We start from the raw sequence: 19,067 nt of genomic DNA, 5'->3' as shown, positions 1-19,067 counted from the left end.
ATACCTCCAGCCTGCTCCTCCTGCTGTCCCTGGGCTTCAACACCGCTAGTTGCTGCCCGGAAGTGCTGTCAGCACAGTCAACAGTTGCTCCTCTGTTATTGGGGTTCAGTAACGCCAGCTGCTCCCCTGCTGTGTTGCGGCAATACCTCCAGCCTGCTCCTCCTGCTGTCCCTGGGCTTCAACACCGCTAGTTGCTGCCCGGAAGTGCTGTCTGCACAGTCAACAGTCGCTCCTCTGTTATTGGGGTTCAGTAACGCCAGCTGCTCCCCAGCTGTGTACACAGCAACGTGTCCTGCGACCGCCACGCTGACACAACAACTGAAATTTAAGGGAACCTGTCCCCCCCTAGGCGTTGGTTACTGAAAGAGCCACCTTGTGCAGCAGCAATGCTGCACAAGGAAAAGGTAGCTTTTAGTTTAGCTCCTTGCACACGCAGAACTTAACACTTATAAAATGAGTTCACTGATACCGTGAAACCGTCCCGGAGGTGGGACTTTCCTTCGTGGTGTGGCGCAGCACAGACGTTATTCCTACCCCCTTGGCGGCGTGCGCCGCTTCCTCAGCGTTGTTGGAATCTGTCACCGAGCCGGCGCTGTTATGTTCAACCTTGGCCATGCGCTGTTTGCGCTGCCCGTCTTCTGACATCATTTGGTGTCAGGTGGACTGGGCCTGTGCGGCCGCGCTGCCCGAGATCCCACCTCGCAGTGTCGTCTAATGTAATCCCATTGCTGGCCTGGGATCCATGGGCATGCGCAGTGCATATCCTCACCTCACACTCCCCTCCTTCCAGCTTCTTCAGACTGTGCGGCATCAGCTGATCCCTAATAGCATGCCACGGCCGTGATGCCGCACAGTCTGAAGAAGCCGGAAGGAGGGGAGTGTGAGGTGAGGATATGCACTGCGCATGCCCATGGATCCCAGGCCGCAGTGGGATTACATTAGACGACACAGCGAGGTGGGATCACGGGCAACGCGACTGCACAGGCACAGCCTGCCTGACACCAAGTGATGTCAGAAGACGGGCAGCGCTAACTGCGCATGACTGAGGTTGAACATAACAGCGCCGGCTCGGTGACAGATTCCAACAACACTGGGGAAGCAGCGCACGCCGCCAAGGGGGTAGGAATAACGTCTGTGCTGCGCCCCACCACAAAGGAAAGTCCCACCTCCGGGACGGTTTCACGGTATCAGGTGACACATTTTATAAGTGTTTATTTCCGCGTTTGCAAGGAGCATAATTAAAAGAGCCACCTTTTCCTTTTGCAGCATTTGTGATGCACACGTTGGTTCTTTCAGCAACAAACACCTTTGGGGTGGGTTAAAGGTTCCCTTTCAGCTTGCTCAAAGTAGGCCTCAGCTTACACTCTGCTCCTCCTGCAGACCCTGGGCTCTAACACCGCCAGTTGGTGCCCAGAAGTGCTAGCTGCACAGAGAAAAACACCCGCCAATGTGTCAGTGGGGTTCAGCAACGCCAGCTGTTCCCCTGCTGTGTAGCCGGCAACGTGTCCTGCAAACGCCACGCAGACACAACAGACCTAAAACTACCTCCAGTGCAGGCTTCGGCCTACACTCTGCTCCCTCTGCTACTCCTGCTGACCCCGGGCTCTAACACCACCAGTTGGTGCCCGGAAGTGCTAGATGCACAGAGAAAAACACCTGCCAATGTGTCAGTGGGGTTCAGCAACGCCGGCTGTTCCCCTGCTATGTAGCCGGCATCGTGCCCTGCTAACGCCACGCAGACACAACTGAAATTAAAGGGAACCTGTCCCCCCCCCAGGCGTTTGTATGTATAACAGCCACCTTGTACAGCAGTAATGCTGCATTTGTACAAGGTGGCTCATTAAGTTATTCTCCTTGCACACGTCGAACTCAACACGTATAAAATGTGTCCCCTGAGACCATTAAACAGTCCCTGAGGTGTGACTTTTTTTGTAATGACACGCAGCAACCCCCTTGGTAGTGCTGCCCATCTTCTGACATCATTGGTTGGCTGGCTGCGCCTCTGCGGCCGCACTCTATGACACAACGCCCCTCGGTGTCTTATTTATTTTGACTGCGAGGGTGTGATTGATGGGCATGAGCAGTGCATATCTTCGCCTGTCACTCATCTCCTTCCGCCTTCTTCAGACTGTGCGGCTTCATGGCCGTGGCATACGATAAGGGATCAGCTGACGCCGCACAGTCTGAAGCAGGTGTAAGGACACGAGTGAGAGGCGAACATATTTACTGCGCAAGGCCATGAATCCCAGCCCCGCAGTGTGAATAAATGAAAAGACACTGTGGGGCTGGGATTCATGGGCTTTGCGAACCGCACCGGCCGACATCAAATGATGTCAGAAGACGGGCAGCGCTAACAGCGCATGGCCAAGGGATAACACAACAGAGCAGACTCCTGTACAGCAAAATGCGACGCTCAGGAGGCCGCGCCCAGCACCAAGGTGGTATTTTTGACAGCTGTGCTGCATCTCATTAAGAAGGGAACTCACGCCTCCAAGACAGTTTGACTGTATAAGGTGCTAAATTGTATATGTGTTTCATTCAGCGTGTGCAAGGAACAAAATTAAAAGAGCAACCTTTGACTTGTGCAGCATTACTGCTGCACAAGGTGGCTCATCTAGTTTGTAACACCTGAGGGGGAGTTAAAGGTTACCTTTAAAATTGGTTCAATGAGGCTTCGGCCTACACTCTGCTCCTCTTGCAGAGCCTGGGCTCTAACACCGCCAGTTGGTGCCCAGAAGTGCTGGCTGCACAGAGAAAAACCCCCGCCAATGTGTCAGTGGGGTTCATCAACGCCTGCTGTTCCCCTGCTGTGTAGCCGGCAACGTGTCCTGCAAACGCCACACAGACCTAAAACTGCCTCCAGTGCAGGCTTCGGCCTACAGTCTGCTCCTTCTGCTCCTCCTGCTGACCCCGAGCTCTAACACCGCCAGTTGGTGCCCGGAAGTGCTGGCTGCACAGAGAAAAACACCCGCCAATGTGTCAGTGGGGTTCAGCAACGCCAGATGTTCCCCTGCTGTGTAGCCGGCAACGTGTCCTGCAAACGCCACGCAGATACAACAGACCTACAACTGCCTCCAGTGCAGGCTTCGGCCTACACTCTGCTCCCTCTGCTCCTCCTGCTGACCCTGGGCTCTAACACCGCCAGTTGGTGCCCGGAAGTGCTAGCTGCACAGAGAAAAACACCAGCCAATGTGTCAGTGGGGTTCAGCAACGCCAGCTGTTCCCCTGCTGTGTAGCCGGCATCGTGTCCTGCAAACGCCACACAGACACAAAGCTGCCTCCAGTGCAGGCTTCGGCCTACACTCTGCTCCCCCTGCTGACCCTTTGCTCCAACACCGCTAGTTGGGGCTCTAGGAAGACAATCTTGAATAGGTCCCCATCCTGGTTCCAGTACCGTCAGCTGGTTCCAGGTAGAGCCTTTGGCTTAGGTGCCTCCTTCTGGGTATCCTTGTTCCACCAACGTCAGATGGTCCTTGGTAGTGCTTTCAGGCACGGGTACCTCCTGCTTAGTAACCGGGTTCCAGTAACGTCAGCTGGTCCTCGGTAGCTCCATTGGCTCTTGGACCTTCGGCTACCCATCCGGGTTCCAGTACCGTCAGCTGGTTCTCGGCAGTGTCTTTTGCTCTTGTACCTTCTGCTCCCCATCCTGGTTCCAGTACCGTCAGCTGGTTCCGGGCAGAGCTTTTGGCTTAGGTGCCTCCTTCTGGGTATCCGAGTTCCACCAACGTCAGGTGGTCCTTGGTAGTGTTTTCTGGCACGGGTACCTCCTGCTTAGTAACCGGGTTCCAGTAACGTCAGCTGGTCCTCGGTAGTTCCATTGGCTCTTGGACCTTCGGGTAGCCATCCGAGTTCCAGTTCCATCAGCTGGTTCTCGGTATTTTCTCAGCCTTCTTGTACCTTCTGTTACATTTCCAAGTTCAAGACCCTAAAGACAACGACCCGGAAGACCACCCCTAAGATGACGACGACAACAGAGACGACAACCACTGAGATGACGACGACCCTGGAGACGATGACCCTGAAGACCACCCCGATGACGACGACGACGACCCTGGAGACGATGACATGGAAGACCGAGAAGCAGAAGAACAAGAGGCTGCAGAACAAAGAGCAGAAGAACATTAAGCATAACACTAAATATCAGAGCAAAAGACATTATCTAAATTATAAGCAGAAGAAGACTAAGCAGTGTATGGGCGTGATTCCGTTCCTCCTCGTGGTGCCCCTGGATAAAGCCTGATGCTGCAGGCCAAACTGAACGCGGACAAATGTAACTCTTTTGTGACAGGCAGAACGGAGGGTGTAATCTTCAAACTTTTATAGATAACAACTACAGGAATGCCTGTCACAAATAAGAATATGATGAATAAGTAGAATATGAAGAAGAATAATAGTTGAATAAAAAGAATATGAAGAATGTAACAAAAAAAAATAATAGGTAGAAGATGAAGAAGAAGATGAATAAGGTGAAGAAGAAGTTGATGTCAAAGATGCTGATGATGATGAAGAAGAAAGTGTGGGAGAAGTAAAAAAAAAGGTGAAGGGCATGGAAGTAGTGAAACATCAATATCTGACAAAATAAAAAAATTCTTAACATAGTCAATATCTTTGTAACTCCGAACATCTTAAAAAAAAAAAAAAATTCCTGCTATTCTATTTGATTGGGCTAAACCTCTATGCCTTTAATGTCTCCGACACCTCCCCCAATACATCCTACATTATTCTTAGTTGTTTTCCTTCATGTAGAATGAACCTACAAGGAAAGAAAGGGTTTATTTTAATTCCGATATTTTCGTCCCATTGACTTGCATTGGTATCGGGTATCGGTATCGGCGAGATCTGATATTTTGCCGATATCGGCCGATCCAATCCGATACCGATACTTTCCGATATCGGAAGGTATCGCTCAACACTAGTAAGGATATATCAGGTCTAGCTTTTTTGCGAGATAAGCTGTAGCTTTTTAAATTGCAATTTTGCCAAACATGACTGCAAAGCTGTGCTCACATGTAACATTAATGCTTCATTTTTTCTGCTGCTTTTTATTTGCATTTTTTTCCGCAGGTGTCTGTACCTAACCACGCCATTACAATCTTATATGGTTGTTGCTTTTTTTGCTGCATATTATCATGCGTTTCCACCCTTATTTGACCTGTTTCTGGTGTATATTTGAAGCAGTGGTATTAATGATTTTTTTTATATTTTGGAAAAGCTTTAATTCTGCACTGCACTTGAGTCACTGCGGTTTTTTACATGTGTTTTTTTCAGGCTCCCCATAGAAGTCTATTGAGAAAAAATGCATGAAAAACATATAGTTAGGTGGACACCTGCAGATAAAGAAAAAACAGCAGAAAAATTGCCACATTTACGTTCAGTGTGAACATTTCCTCAGCTTACATTTTTAAATAAAAAAAAAAATTCTGAGAACTGGAAATCAAAAATCAGTCACGTCATTTTTTCACACTATTCACTATTATCATAAATAATCTGTACACTATATTGTATAGGTTGTTATGATTATAGTGATAGAAAGTATGTCTGTTATTTGCTGATTTGTGATGTTTATTTTTTTAAGTGCATTAAAATGTCATTAATTGTTTTTCATTGTTTTTAAGTAATTGTATAAGAACAAAAAAATCTCTGACTTTTAGGTTACCTCTAAAATATGGATACATAGAAGTGTATTGGTATAGAGAGACGTATATTGCAGCCGGGTGTGGACGAGGTGTGCGGAGCACAGCCGGGTGTGTACTAGGTGTGCGGAGCGCAGCTGGGTGTGTAAAATGTGTGTGGAGCGCAGCCGGTTGTGTACGATGTGTGCGGAGTGGAGCCACGTGTGTGCGAGGTGTACAGAGTGTAGCCGTGTGTGTACGAGGTGTACGGAGCGGAGACACATGCGTACGAGGTGTACGGAGCGGAGCCATGTGTGTACAAAGTGTATGGAGCAGAGCCATGTGTGTACGAAGTGCATGGTGCAGAGCCGCATGGGTACGAGGTGTACGGAGCGGTGCCGTGTGTGCAAGTTGTACTGAGTGGAGTCGTGTGTGTGTGTACGAGGTGTATGGAGCGGAGCCATGTGTGTACGAGGTGTACGGAGTAGAGTCGTGTGTGTGTACGAGGTGCACAGAGTGGAGTCGTGTGTGTTCGATGTGTACAGAGTGAAGCCATGTGTGTATGGAGCAGAGTCGTATGTGCATAACTCCCAACTGTCCTGGATCCAGTGGGACAGTCCCGATTTTGAGACTCTGTCCCACTGTCCCGGCCGGGATCCTCCTTTTCCCGCATGGCTTCAGACCAAATGTACTGCCGCTTTAAACTGCTAGAGCAATTGCTAGCTGTGTCGGATCAGAGCAGATATTGCTCCTCGCTATGACACTGTCTGGCACAGAAGACACGGAGAGGTTTTTATCAGTGGTGTACTGGAGCTGCAGCGACATAAGCAGTCAGCGGCATGGCTGGATAACATCATTCAGTGCCACGGAGAGGAAGCTGCCAGCTGCTGCGAGGGAACATGGTGAGAGGTGTGTGTGTGTGTAGGTGTGTGTGTGTAGTGATGGAAAAAGCAATGATGGGGTGTGAGAGCAATGATGGGGGTCTGGTAATTATGTGTGGCCATTATACTGTATGCAATATCATGGGGGGCCATTATACTGTACCCAGCATTATGTAGGGCCATTATACAGTATGGAGCGTCATGTGGGGCCAGTATACAGTACGCAGCACAATGTGGAGCAATTATACTGTACACAGCATCATGTGGGGCCATTATACTGTATCCACCATCATGTGGGGCCATTATACAGTATGGAGAATCATGTGGGGCCATGATACTGTACACAGCATCATGCGGGGCCATTATACGGTATGGAAAACATGTGAGGCCATTATACTGTACGCAGCATCATATGGGGCCATTATACTGTACGCAGCATCTTGTGGGGCCATTATACTGTATTGAGCATCATGTGCGGCTATTATATAGTATAGAGCATAATGTGTGGCTATTATACAGTATGGAGCACTGTGTTGCCATTATACAGTATTAAGCATCACGTGGGCTCACTATACAGTGCTGAGCATCTTGTGGGGCCATTATACAGTATGGAACATCATGTGGGGCCATTATACAGCATGTATTACTATGTGTGGCCACTGTACAGTATGCAGCACTGTGGGGCCATTATACAGTATGGAGCATCATGTGTGGCCATTATACAGTACGGAGCATCATGTGTGGCCATTATACAGTACAGAGCATCATGTGGGGCCATTATACAGTATGGAGCATCATGTGTGGCCATTATACAGTATGGAGCATGATGTGTGGCCTTTATGCAATATGGAGCATCATGTGTGGCTATTATACAGTATGTAGCATCATGTGTGGTCATTATACAGTATGGAACATGGAGTGGCCATTATGCAATATGGAGGATCATGTGGGCCCATTATACAGTATTGAGCATCATGTGGAGCCATTATACAGTATGGTGCATCATGTGGGGCCATTATACAGTATGGAGCATCATGTGTGGCTATTATACAGTATTGATCATCATGTGTGGCCATTATACAGTATGGAGCACTGTGTGGTCATTATACAGTATTGAGCATCATGTGTGGTCATTATACAGTATTGAGCACTGTGTGGCCATTATACAGTATGGAGCACTATTTGTGGTCATTATACAGTATGCAGCACTATGTGTGGCCATTATATAGTATGGAGCATCATGTGGGGCCATTATAGAGTATGGAACATGATGTGTGGCCATTATGCAGTATGGAACATTATGTGGGCCCATTATACAGTATTGAGCATCACGTGTGGCCATTATACAGTATGGAGCACTGTGGGGCCATTATACAGTATTGAGCATCATGTGTGGTCATTATACAGTATTGGACATCATGTGGGGCCATTATACAGTATGGAGCACTGTGTGGCCATTATACAGTATTGAGCATTATGTGTGGCCATTATACACTATGGAGCACTGTGTGGTCATTATACAGTATTAAACATCATGTGTGGTCATTATACAGTATTGAGCACTGTGTGGCCATGATACAGTATGGAGCATCATGTGTCGCCATTATACATCATGGAGCACTGTGTGGTCATTATACTGTATGGAGCATTATGTGGGGGCAATTATACAGTATGGAGCATCATGTGTGGCCATTATACAGTATGGAGCATTATGTGTGGCCATTATACAGTATGGAGCACTGTGTGGTCATTATACAGTATTAAACATCATGTGTGGTCATTATACAGTATTAAGCACTGTGTGGCCATGATACAGTATGGAGCATCATGTGTGGCCATTATACAGTATGGAGCATCATGTGGGACCATTATACAGTATGGAGCATGATGTGTGGCCATTATACAGTATGGAGCATGATGTGTGGCCATTATGCTGTATGGATCATCATGTGGGCCCATTATACTGTATGGAGCATCATGTGTTTCCATTATACAGTATGAAGCATCATATGTGGCCATTATACAGTATAGAGCACTGTGGGGCCATCATACAGTATGGAGCATCATGTGTGGCCATTATACAGTGTTGAGCATCATGTGGGGCCATTATACAGTATGGAGCACTGTGTGGCCATTATACAGTATTGAGCATCATGTGTGGCCATTATACAGTATTGAGCACTGTGTCACCATTATACAGTATGGAGCACTATGTGTGGCCATTATACAGTATGGATCATCATGTCTGGCCATTATACAGTATGGAGCATCATGTGTGGCCATTGTACAGTATGGAGTACTGTGTGGCCATTGTACAGTATGGAGTACTGTGCGGCCATTATACAGTTTTTGAGCATCATGTGTGGCCATTATACAGTATTGAGCATTGTGTGGCCATTATACAGTATGAAGCACTCTGTGTGGTTATTATGCAGTATGGATCACTCTGTGTGACCATTATACAGTATGGAGCACTATGTGTGTTCATTATGCAGTATGGATCACTATGTGTGGCCACTATACAGTATCGAGCATCATGTGTGGCCATTATACAGTATAGAGCATCATGTGTGGCCATTATACAGTATTGAGCTTCATGTGGGGCCATTAAACAGTATTGAGCATCATGTGGGGCCATTATACAGTTTGGAGCATCATGTGGGGCCATTATACACTATGGAGCATCATTTGGGGCCATTATACAGTATGGATCATGTGTGGCCATTATACAGTATTGAGCATCATGTGGGGCCATTATACAGTTTGGAGCATCATGTGGGGCCATTATACAGTATGGAGCATCATTTGGGGCCATTATACAGTATGGATCATGTGTGGCCATTATACAGTATGGAGCATCATGTGTGGCCATTATACAGTACGGAGCATCATTTGGGGCCATTATACAGTATGGATCATGTGTGGCCATTATACAGTATGGAGCATCATGTGTGGCCATTATACAGTATGGAGCATCATGTGTGGCCATCATATAGTATGGAGCATCATGTGTGGCCATTATACAGTATGGAGCATCATGTGGGGCCATTACACAGTATGGAGCATCATGTGGGGACATTAAACAGTATTGGGCATCATGTGGGGCCATCATATAGTATGGTGCATCATGTGTGGCCATTATACAGTATGGAGCATCATGTGGGGCCATTACACAGTATGGAGCATCATGTGGGGACATTATACAGTATTGGGCATCATGTGGGGCCATTATACAACATGGAGCATCATGTGTGGCCATGATACAGTATGGAGCATGATGTGTGGCCATTATACTGTATGGCGCATCATGTAGGGCCATTATACAACATGGAGCATCATGTGTGGCCATGATACAGTATGGAGCATGATGTGTGGCCATTATACTGTATGGCGCATCATGTAGGGCCATTATAAAGTATTGGGCATCATGTGGGCCATCATATAGTATGGAGCATCATGTGTGGCCATTATACAGTATGGAGCATCATGTGGGGCCATTACACAGTATGGAGCATCATGTGGGGACATTATACAGTATTGGGCATCATGTGGGGCCATTATACAACATGGAGCATCATGTGTGGCCATGATACAGTATGGAGCATGATGTGTGGCCATTATACTGTATGGCTCATCATGTAGGGCCATTATACAGTATGGAGCATCATGTGTGGCCATTATACAGTATGGAGCACTGGGGGGGCATTATACAGTATGGAACATCATGTGTGGCCATTAGTGTTGAGCGATACCGTCCGATACTTGAAAGTATCGGTATCGGAAAGTATCGGCCGATACCGGCAAAGTATCGGATCCAATCCGATACCGATACCCGATACCAATACAAGTCAATGGGACTCAAGTATCGGACGGTATTCCTGATGGTTCTCAGGGTCTGAAGGAGAGGAAACTCTCCTTCAGGCCCTGGGATCCATATTAATGTGTAAAAGAGAGAATTAAAATAAAAAATATTGCTATACTCACCTCTCCGACGCAGCCTGCACCTTACCGAGGGAAGCGGCAGCGTTCTTTGTTTAAAATTCGCGCTTTTCTTTCCTTACGTGAAGTCCCGGCTTTGTGATTGGTTGCGTCGCAGTCACATGGGCGACGCAACCAATCACAGCAAGCCGTGACGTAATTTCAGGTCCTTAAGGATTTTAAAATTACGTCCCGGCTTTGTGATTGGTTGCTTCGCAGTCACATGGGCGACGCAACCAATCACAAGCCGTGACGTCACGGGAGGCTGGACACGCGCGCATTTTAAAATGCGCGCTTGTCCAGCCTCCCGTGACATCCCGGCTTGTGATTGGTTGCGTCGCGATCAACCAATCACAAGCCGGGAGGCTGGACACGCGCGCATTTTAAAATGCGCGCTTGTCCAACCTCCCGTGACGTCCCGGCTTGTGATTGGTTGCTTCGCGATCAACCAATCACAAACCGGGAGGCTGGACACGCGCGCATTTTAAAATGCGCGCTTGTCCAACCTCCCGTGACGTCCCGGCTTGTGATTGGTTGCTTCGCACAAGCCGGGACGTCACGGGAGGTTGGACAAGCGCGCATTTTAAAATGCGCGCGTGTCCAGCCTCCCGGCTTGTGATTGGTTGATCGCGACGCAACCAATCACAAGCCGGGACGTCACGGGAGGCTGGACAAGCGCGCATTTTAAAATGCGCACGTGTCCAGCCTCCCGTGACGTCACGGCTTGTGATTGGTTGCGTCGCCCATGTGACTGCGACGCAACCAATCACAAAGCCGGGACGTAATTTTAAAATCCTTAAGGACCTGAAATTACGTCACGGCTTGCTGTGATTGGTTGCGTCGCCCATGTGACTGCGACGCAACCAATCACAAAGCCGGGACTTCACGTAAGGAAAGAAAAGCGCGAATTTTAAACAAAGAACGCTGCCACTTCCCTCGGTAAGGTGCAGGCTGCGTCGGAGAGGTGAGTATAGCAATATTTTTTATTTTAATTCTCTCTTTTACACATTTTTACATTAATGTTGTTTCGATACCGATACCCGATACCACAAAAGTATCGGATCTCGGTATCGGAATTCCGATACAGCAAATATCGGCCGATACCCGATACTTGCGGTATCGGAATGCTCAACACTAGTGGCCATCATAAAGTATTGAGCATCATGTGTGGCCATTATACACTATGGAGCACTGTGTGACCATTATATAGTATTGAGCATCATGTGTGGCCATTATACAGTATGGAGCACTGTGTGGCCATTATACAGTATGGAGCATCATGTGTGGCCATTATACAGTATGGAGCACTGTGTGGCCATTATACAGTATGGAGGACTGTGTGGCCATTATACAGTATGGAGGACTGTGTGGCCATATTTTTGTGTTTATAATTATTGTTTATAAAACAGTGTGATCAGCAGTGCTAAATGGGTGTGGTTGGGGCGTGGATATGGGTGTGACTAGTTGTGAAATGGGTGTGGTCAGAGGTGTGGCCTAAAATTTGCCTCGGCGAGCTGTGCGCGCTGCATACTTTGTCTCTCTTTGCCTTCTTCAAAAGTTGGGAGGTATGGCATGATCGCATCAGTGATGTGAAACCAGATTAATTAGCATTTGCACTTTCACATCACAAATCTCTCCTCAGTAGGCAACAAGCACAACTCAACTTTGTAGTGCATGCTAATTACTAAGTACAAGCTCCATTGTGGAGGAGTGAAGACAGTTTAGATTATCTATCAACCAGCTGACAATGATGTGAAATCACACTGGGCAGCTGTATTGATGTGGATGGCAGAAAATAAAATTGGAAAAGTTAGGGTCGTGTCCAGGAGCAGAGTCCAAAGTAGCATAAGGTTAATTCTAGACTTAGTTTAATTTGATGATAACTAAGATAGGTGTGGCTCATCAGGGTACACAGGAGAGGGAGTGAGGGGTCTGCACATTCAGCTATTTAAAGCTGCATACACAGAGGAGCAGACAAGGTACAAATACACAAAGATAGAATAAGGATCTTTATGTTGGGCTTGTACTGTATATTAAACAATAAGAAAGCATTTATTGTGCCTTGTGAAACATAATGTGATTGTGGGAATAACATTAGAAATACATTGCTAGAACAGAACAACTTACCATGGCATGTCCTTCCATCCGCAGAGCTCATCAGGCCTTTTGGACATGAGCAGTAATAACTTCCCATAATGTTATGGCATGCATGTGAGCATGGGTTGTGGACAGCGCATTCGTCATCATCTAAAGTGTTTTAAAATAAGAGTTACACAACTTACACAGTCATTAATGGAAAGTGTGTGTAATTCTATGTATGCAGACTGAGATTCACTGCCTGTCTTTGGTCCCTGTGCTGATACAGTTTATCAATTCTCTCTTCGCCTTCTCTTCATTGGTGTAAACTCAATTCCTTGTACATTTCCTTTTAATACTGCCTTGTCACTGTTTAGTAGTTTACCCTAATACTGTAGGTCATATTATATTGCGGTATTGGCATGACCACTGCATTTTGTTCTCGACTTGCATGCTCTGTAAATAGTTTTTTACCTTCACAGTAAAGTCCAGAAACTTCATAACTAAATCCAGAAGGGCACTGGTTGTTAAGATCACCTAAAAGGAAGAGAAATTAGTTAGTGAAACTGGTTCATGCAGTTTATTAAAGTGTAAAAGCCTGAAAAATCACTCCAAAGTGCAGGCCACTAGTGGTCTCCCTTCTGTCTAAATGCTGTCTACAACTTGTTGCCTTGTTTGATTAGTTTCTAGATGTGAGCACAAATCGAAGGTGAGGGAAAGACTTTGTCTATTTGCTGCTTTGTCCTGTCTACCAAACTGCAACAAAGGCATAACAAAGAGGCAGGTGAAATGAGTTCTGGGAATTCAGGGAAGTAATTTCCAGTAACTATTGTGCTGTTAGAATGCAGCTGATCAGGAACTGCTCATTCAAGAGTGGATGGCAAGTGACAGTGCTTGAAACAGGTCAGTTTTGGACATATTACAGCAGTATGTGCACCAGAAGCACTTTTAACTTTTTTGTGGGGGATAAACGTAGCAAAATCTAACTTTTACTTTTGCTTTGGGCGAAATGACAAGTACAATCTGAATCTATTGTGAAATAAATGTTCTTTTAGATGCCTCCAGGTGCATTCATTGTCAGACAGTCAGGGCCTCTTTTTTTTATTTATATAAAATTCTGGTGAAAAAAAATGTGGCCTGTTCCATTGGAGCAGTACTAGTAACAACAAATTCTCAGGTTGTGAAACAGAGCTGGCAACATAAAGCAGCCGGATATCAGAGCCTTAAAGGGAACCTGACGGCTAATACATGCTGTGCGATCCACAAGCGGCATGTATCAGCTGCTGGCTGCATGATTTTGGCTACATACAGTATGTGCGACTCTGAAACACTGCGGCAAATAAAGAAAAAAATAGTACAGATCATTGAATTGATCTGTTTGTGAATCAAATTTATGTCAAATTTTAGGAAATTCATTTTTACCAGGGGAATCAAACAATTTGCAATTTCTCTATCATCTAAATAATGTCCACTGCCATTTTGCACAAAGCAGAATATTGTGTCAGCCAGAGAAGTTACCCACAATGTCTTGCAGCTATCACATCACATGGTATAATGAAACAAATCAGAAGGGACTATCATACCTGTCTGAAAGCCAATGCAGAGAATGCAGCACCCATTTTAGGATGATTTAGGATAATGACAAGACGCTCACAGCTCAGCAATAAAAAATATTACACACACAACATAAATATGTGACCCCTCAGATTTTGTGTTATTCTATACTTGATGAGGAGACCTGAGTAGTCAGGAAGGCTCGCTATTTATTACCATCTTTTCAGTTAGCTATTAAAAGGTATCAAACACTGAGGACTCTCAAAATTTTATATTTTTATCTACTAGCTACCACGGTACCAAGATATATTTTTCCTAGCTCAGCAATAGGGATAGTGTAAAGTGGCTCTGTTCATGGTGACCTGGCAGCGATAAATAGGTCTTCCACAGAGACTTTTTTTGCACTATATTTTTCGGGGTGCAGCCAAGCCCAAACACGATCGGTCTCGCATGAGGGGTGTTCGCACTGGGATGCATTGAGAGTGTGCTGGCCAGCCCGCCTAATCGAAAAGTAGGGCCGTGACTAATAGGCTGTGAACCAGAACTAACAATGCCCTATGTGGGCCTTTATTGTGCACTTGTACACTGGGCAGTCACCCCCTCCAGGAGTGGGTATGTGGTGAGTGGCTGTTGATCTGGTATTTTGCACCTGTGTTGCTAATATCTTGCTTTATGGGCTGGCTGCACCCTGCAGTGCATTTGTTCCAAGATCTGGGCAGGTAATTGTTGCTGTCTTTTTTTTTTGCTGTTGAAGATATATATTTGTGCCAGATACAAGTCGCTTTAGCAGCCATACTGGGTGAGTGGATTCACTTTCTTTACACCTCACTGTTATCGGTTAAGATCCTGTTGCGTTTTTATTTTTCCCAGTTCCCTATCCTTATATGTATATCCTTTGACAGGACAAATAAGTTTATGGATTAGCCATATTGTAAACCATATGTTTACAATGAATAATTATGAACAGTGAACATATCATATAAACAATAGTAAGAATGTTTATTTTGAAAATATCCAATGGGGACGAGGGAATGAGGACTGATGTATGTCTAGGGGTTGTGAGGCAGTGAGGGGGTTCATATGAGAGGGTCAATATGTGTCCCCCAGGATGCGGACGGAGTCATATTAAAGGGAACCTGTCACCCCGCTATTTTTATCTCATCTTCAAAAAACGGGGTGACAGGTTCCCTTTAAATCCGCTGGAGTACCTTATGTTTACAGCACTAGGCCTGTGAATCACAAGGCAAGGTTAAAGGAAGTGTGGATTGGGTCTAAGTAGTGACCCAGCAAGATTTTTAGGAAAACTCAACAAGGGCTTTTATTTTTAGAGGGATTTGCAGGTTTGGTAGTGAGGCGAATCCCTTTCTCCACTTCGGGGTTTGGAACTGGCTCTATGGCCACGATTCTATTTAAAGGAGGCTCTGTGGAACCCAGGTCTGTGTGAAGCTAATACAGAGCCAGGGACTTCAAGGCGGCTGATGCACCCAAGAGACATGGCGGTGCCATTTCCCACAGCAACAGGTTTTGAACACTGACTGTATTTGTGGATATCACTCTTGTTATGTGAGTCTGAAAATGAAGACACTGTTTATGTTGAACTTTCTGCCTGTGCCTGGGATAACTAATGTCCATGTCCACATCCACTTTCTGTTGGACTTCTATCCCTTGTTGCATTCTTGTGAATGTTTTTCCAATACAAATATGAAGGGGATAACATTGTGGATGTCACAGTTGCCTCTACTGGCAAATATATTTCATTCTTCAAAGGACCTTGGTAGGCAGCATGTCTACTCCATTAGCTGCTAATGGCAGGTTTCAAAGTAACACAGGCTTCAATTTGCCTGCTGCTAGATATAATCAGTCACTACTAAATGCTGCAAATGTCATAAAATATGCAGCTTTGAATTCTATCATGTTGTAATGTCACACATCTGGTAGTACTCGGGAAAACCATTTTGTTCTTCAAAGCTTGGAGGGTGTGCTTTGCCATGTAAAAACAGGTGAAATGCCCAGACAATCTACTAGTCACAGGCACCATCTTCTTCAAGCAGGCATATTGTTTAAAAAATGTGTACAATCAAATTTAGGACATGCACCTTGCAGAGAGTGTGTATCACTTTGCAGAAAGGTACTACAATTATGATATTCTGGGCATTGTTGAATACTACAATGCCCAGTTGTTGTTAATGGGGAGTCATCCAGCATGAGATTTGCTGCTTGTATCAGATGAGCAACTTGCCCACTATATAGCTTTTGTCACCCATGCTCAGAAGTTGAAAACAGCTTGGCAGCGTTTAAGCTTACAAGAGTGGTGCCCTTTTGCTGTTGGGGATCAGTGCTATCCATTGAGTAATTGAACTCTAGCTTTAGATGGATAAGTGCCATTTAGTGTTGGAACCATATCTGACATCCAACTATGGTAGCTTTACTACCTTTGCTGGTTGCTCTAGTCTAGTGCATCACTGTTGCTTAAAAGAATGTCTCAGGAGGCCGTGAAAGACATGTCTTACTGTTCCTGTCCAGAATTTTTGCTCTACATTTCAATGTTGCAGTACACTTCCAAGCTCAATGATTAACTCATTGAGTGACCCAAGGTTTCTTACATATTAGCACATAGCAGGCTCCCTTTTTACTGAGAAAAAATAATGGCTGATGACAATCATTTCCTGAAAGTTAGTAGAATTCACTATGTGAAGCAGCAGCAACCTCACCATCAGCAAATTGATCAAGTGGGAGTTAACTCACACAAGTGGATGACGTGGCCTAGATGTCTTAAGGCCCCGTCTCACTTAGCGATTTACCAACGATCACGACCAGCGATATGACCTGGCCGTGATCGTTTGTAAGTCGCTGTGTGGTCGCTGGGGAGCTGTCACACAGACCGCTCTCCCCAGCGACCAACGATCAGGGGAACGACTTCGGCATAGTTGAAACTGTCTTCAACGATGCCGAAGTCCCCCTGCAGCACCCGGGTAACCAGGGTAAACATCGGGTTACTAAGCGCAGGGCCGCGCTTAGTAACCCGATGTTTACCCTGGTTACCAGCGTAAATGTAAAAAAAAACAAACAGTACATACTCGCCTTTCGGTGTCCAGGTCCCTTGCAGTCTGCTTCCTGCTCTGACTGAGATCCGGCCGTACAGTGAGAGCAGAGCGCAGCGGTGACGTCACTGCTGTGCTCTCACTGTACGGCCGGCAGTCAGTGAGAGCAGGAAGCAGACGGCAAGGGACCTGGACACCGAAAGGCGAGTATGTACTGTTTGTTTTTTTTTACATTTACGCTGGTAACCAGGGTAAACATCGGGTTACTAAGCGCGGCCCTGTGCTTAGTAACCCGATGTTTACCCTGGTTACCAGTGAAGACATCGCTGGATCGGTGTCACACACACCGATTCAGCGATGTCAGCGGGGCCTCAACGACCAAAAAAAGGTCCAGGCCATTCCGACACGACCAGCGATCTCGCAGCAGGGGCCTGATCGCTGGTACGTGTCACACATAGCGAGATCGCTATGGAGGTCGCTGTTGCGTCACAAAACTTGTGACTCAGCAGCGATCTCGCTAGCGATCTCGCTATGTGAGACGGGGCCTTTACTCATATTGCTGGCCAATTTGCTTTCCACACTTGAGAAGGTTTTTCTGCTTCATGTTCTTGTGGAGATGTAGTTCCTAGTTGGTTTGTATTGAGACATATTTCACTCCTGCAGAGCCTGCATGCTACAAAAGTTTCCTTAGCCAGTAAAGTTTAAAATATTTCCCACAACCAATATGATGAGTTACAGAACTCAATACCACAACAACCAGGCACTATTGAGCCTCCTTCACCAACATCAGTACCTGCTCCCAAGATGACCATAGAAAAGCATTTCTGTACCCGTAAGATCTTTAGGCCAGATGCTGGTGCTGCTTTTTATCGCCGATGCCAACACACACTTTTGATGATATTACCTTCTTTTTAACCCTCTCTGGTTCCCATCCCCTATCCACCACACAGTTATCATTATCCCCGAATCGACTGACATATGTGTGTGTTTGGAAAATGTCCTGAGCTTCTGGGCCCACCTCTTGATTCCACCCCTTTTTATTTGCCCTGACTCAGTACCATTATCATGTCGGCTGCTAGTGCCCCACCTTTTTGGCTAACAGTGTCACTATTATAATCACCCCACCAAAGCAAACTGTTTAAGTTATGTCCTCTACTCTTATCTCATCTAAGTCCAAATGCTGACTGTTCATCTTATCCAATTCATCAAGTTCACTAATTTTGTGTTGTAAAAAATCTTTCTTACAACTCAGGTTGTTGTATTTTAGATGACTGGGGCTCAGAAAAGATAGAGATGTCATTGATGGAATGTAAAGTCTGCAAACAAAAACATTAACTGATATGGAAACGGAAGAGGAAGAATGTGCAGAAAACTGACTCAAACTCATAGTGTAAGTGTCAGAGGTCACATCATTCCTGGTGTAACAATGGTGACCTGCATGTGGTCCAGAAGACTTCATACACTTCAAATTTATGTTAAGAACCTATAATTCTGTTCTTCACCTTGCCAAACAGACTTACTTCACCACCCTGATCTCGTCACTATCCAACAACCCCAAGAAACCTTTTGACATCTTTCTCTCCCTCCTCAGGCCAAAAGCACAAGCCCCTATCACAGACTTTTGTGCTAATGACCTGGCCTCCCACTTTATAGCGAAAATAGATAATATCTGTCAGGAAATTCGCTCCCAGCCACCAAGTGCAGTGACTCCCATTCCTCCCTGCATTTCCCCTGGCTCACTCTCCACATTAGATCCCATCACATAAGAAGAAGTCTCCAAGCTCCTCTCTTCTTCTCGTCCGACTACATGCACCACTGACCTCATTCCCTCACATCTCATCCAGTCTCTCTCTCCAGTCGTCACAACTCACCTAACTACAATCTTTAATCTCTCCCTCTCCTCTGGCATTTTCTCCTCCTCCTTC

The 19,067-nt window shown here is 45.9% G+C and overlaps 1 protein-coding gene across 1 annotated transcript in view; it reads right to left on the bottom strand.

Moving 5' to 3' along the window:
* HMCN1 (hemicentin 1) overlaps nt 1-19,067 on the bottom strand; it is a 768,245-nt gene that overhangs the window by 78,368 nt on the left and 670,810 nt on the right. Inside the window, exons 98-99 of the mRNA XM_077275842.1 lie at nt 13,022-13,084; nt 12,599-12,718 (exon numbers count right to left, since the gene is read on the bottom strand). Coding sequence (XP_077131957.1) covers nt 12,599-12,718; nt 13,022-13,084 — 183 coding nt within the window. The remainder of the gene's footprint in view (nt 1-12,598; nt 12,719-13,021; nt 13,085-19,067) is intronic.

The sequence above is a fragment of the Ranitomeya variabilis genome, chromosome 8 (assembly GCF_051348905.1).
Source record: "Ranitomeya variabilis isolate aRanVar5 chromosome 8, aRanVar5.hap1, whole genome shotgun sequence".
In the NCBI taxonomy this organism is placed as follows: domain Eukaryota; kingdom Metazoa; phylum Chordata; class Amphibia; order Anura; family Dendrobatidae; genus Ranitomeya; species Ranitomeya variabilis.
This window is presented reverse-complemented; position numbering and strand designations above follow the sequence as displayed.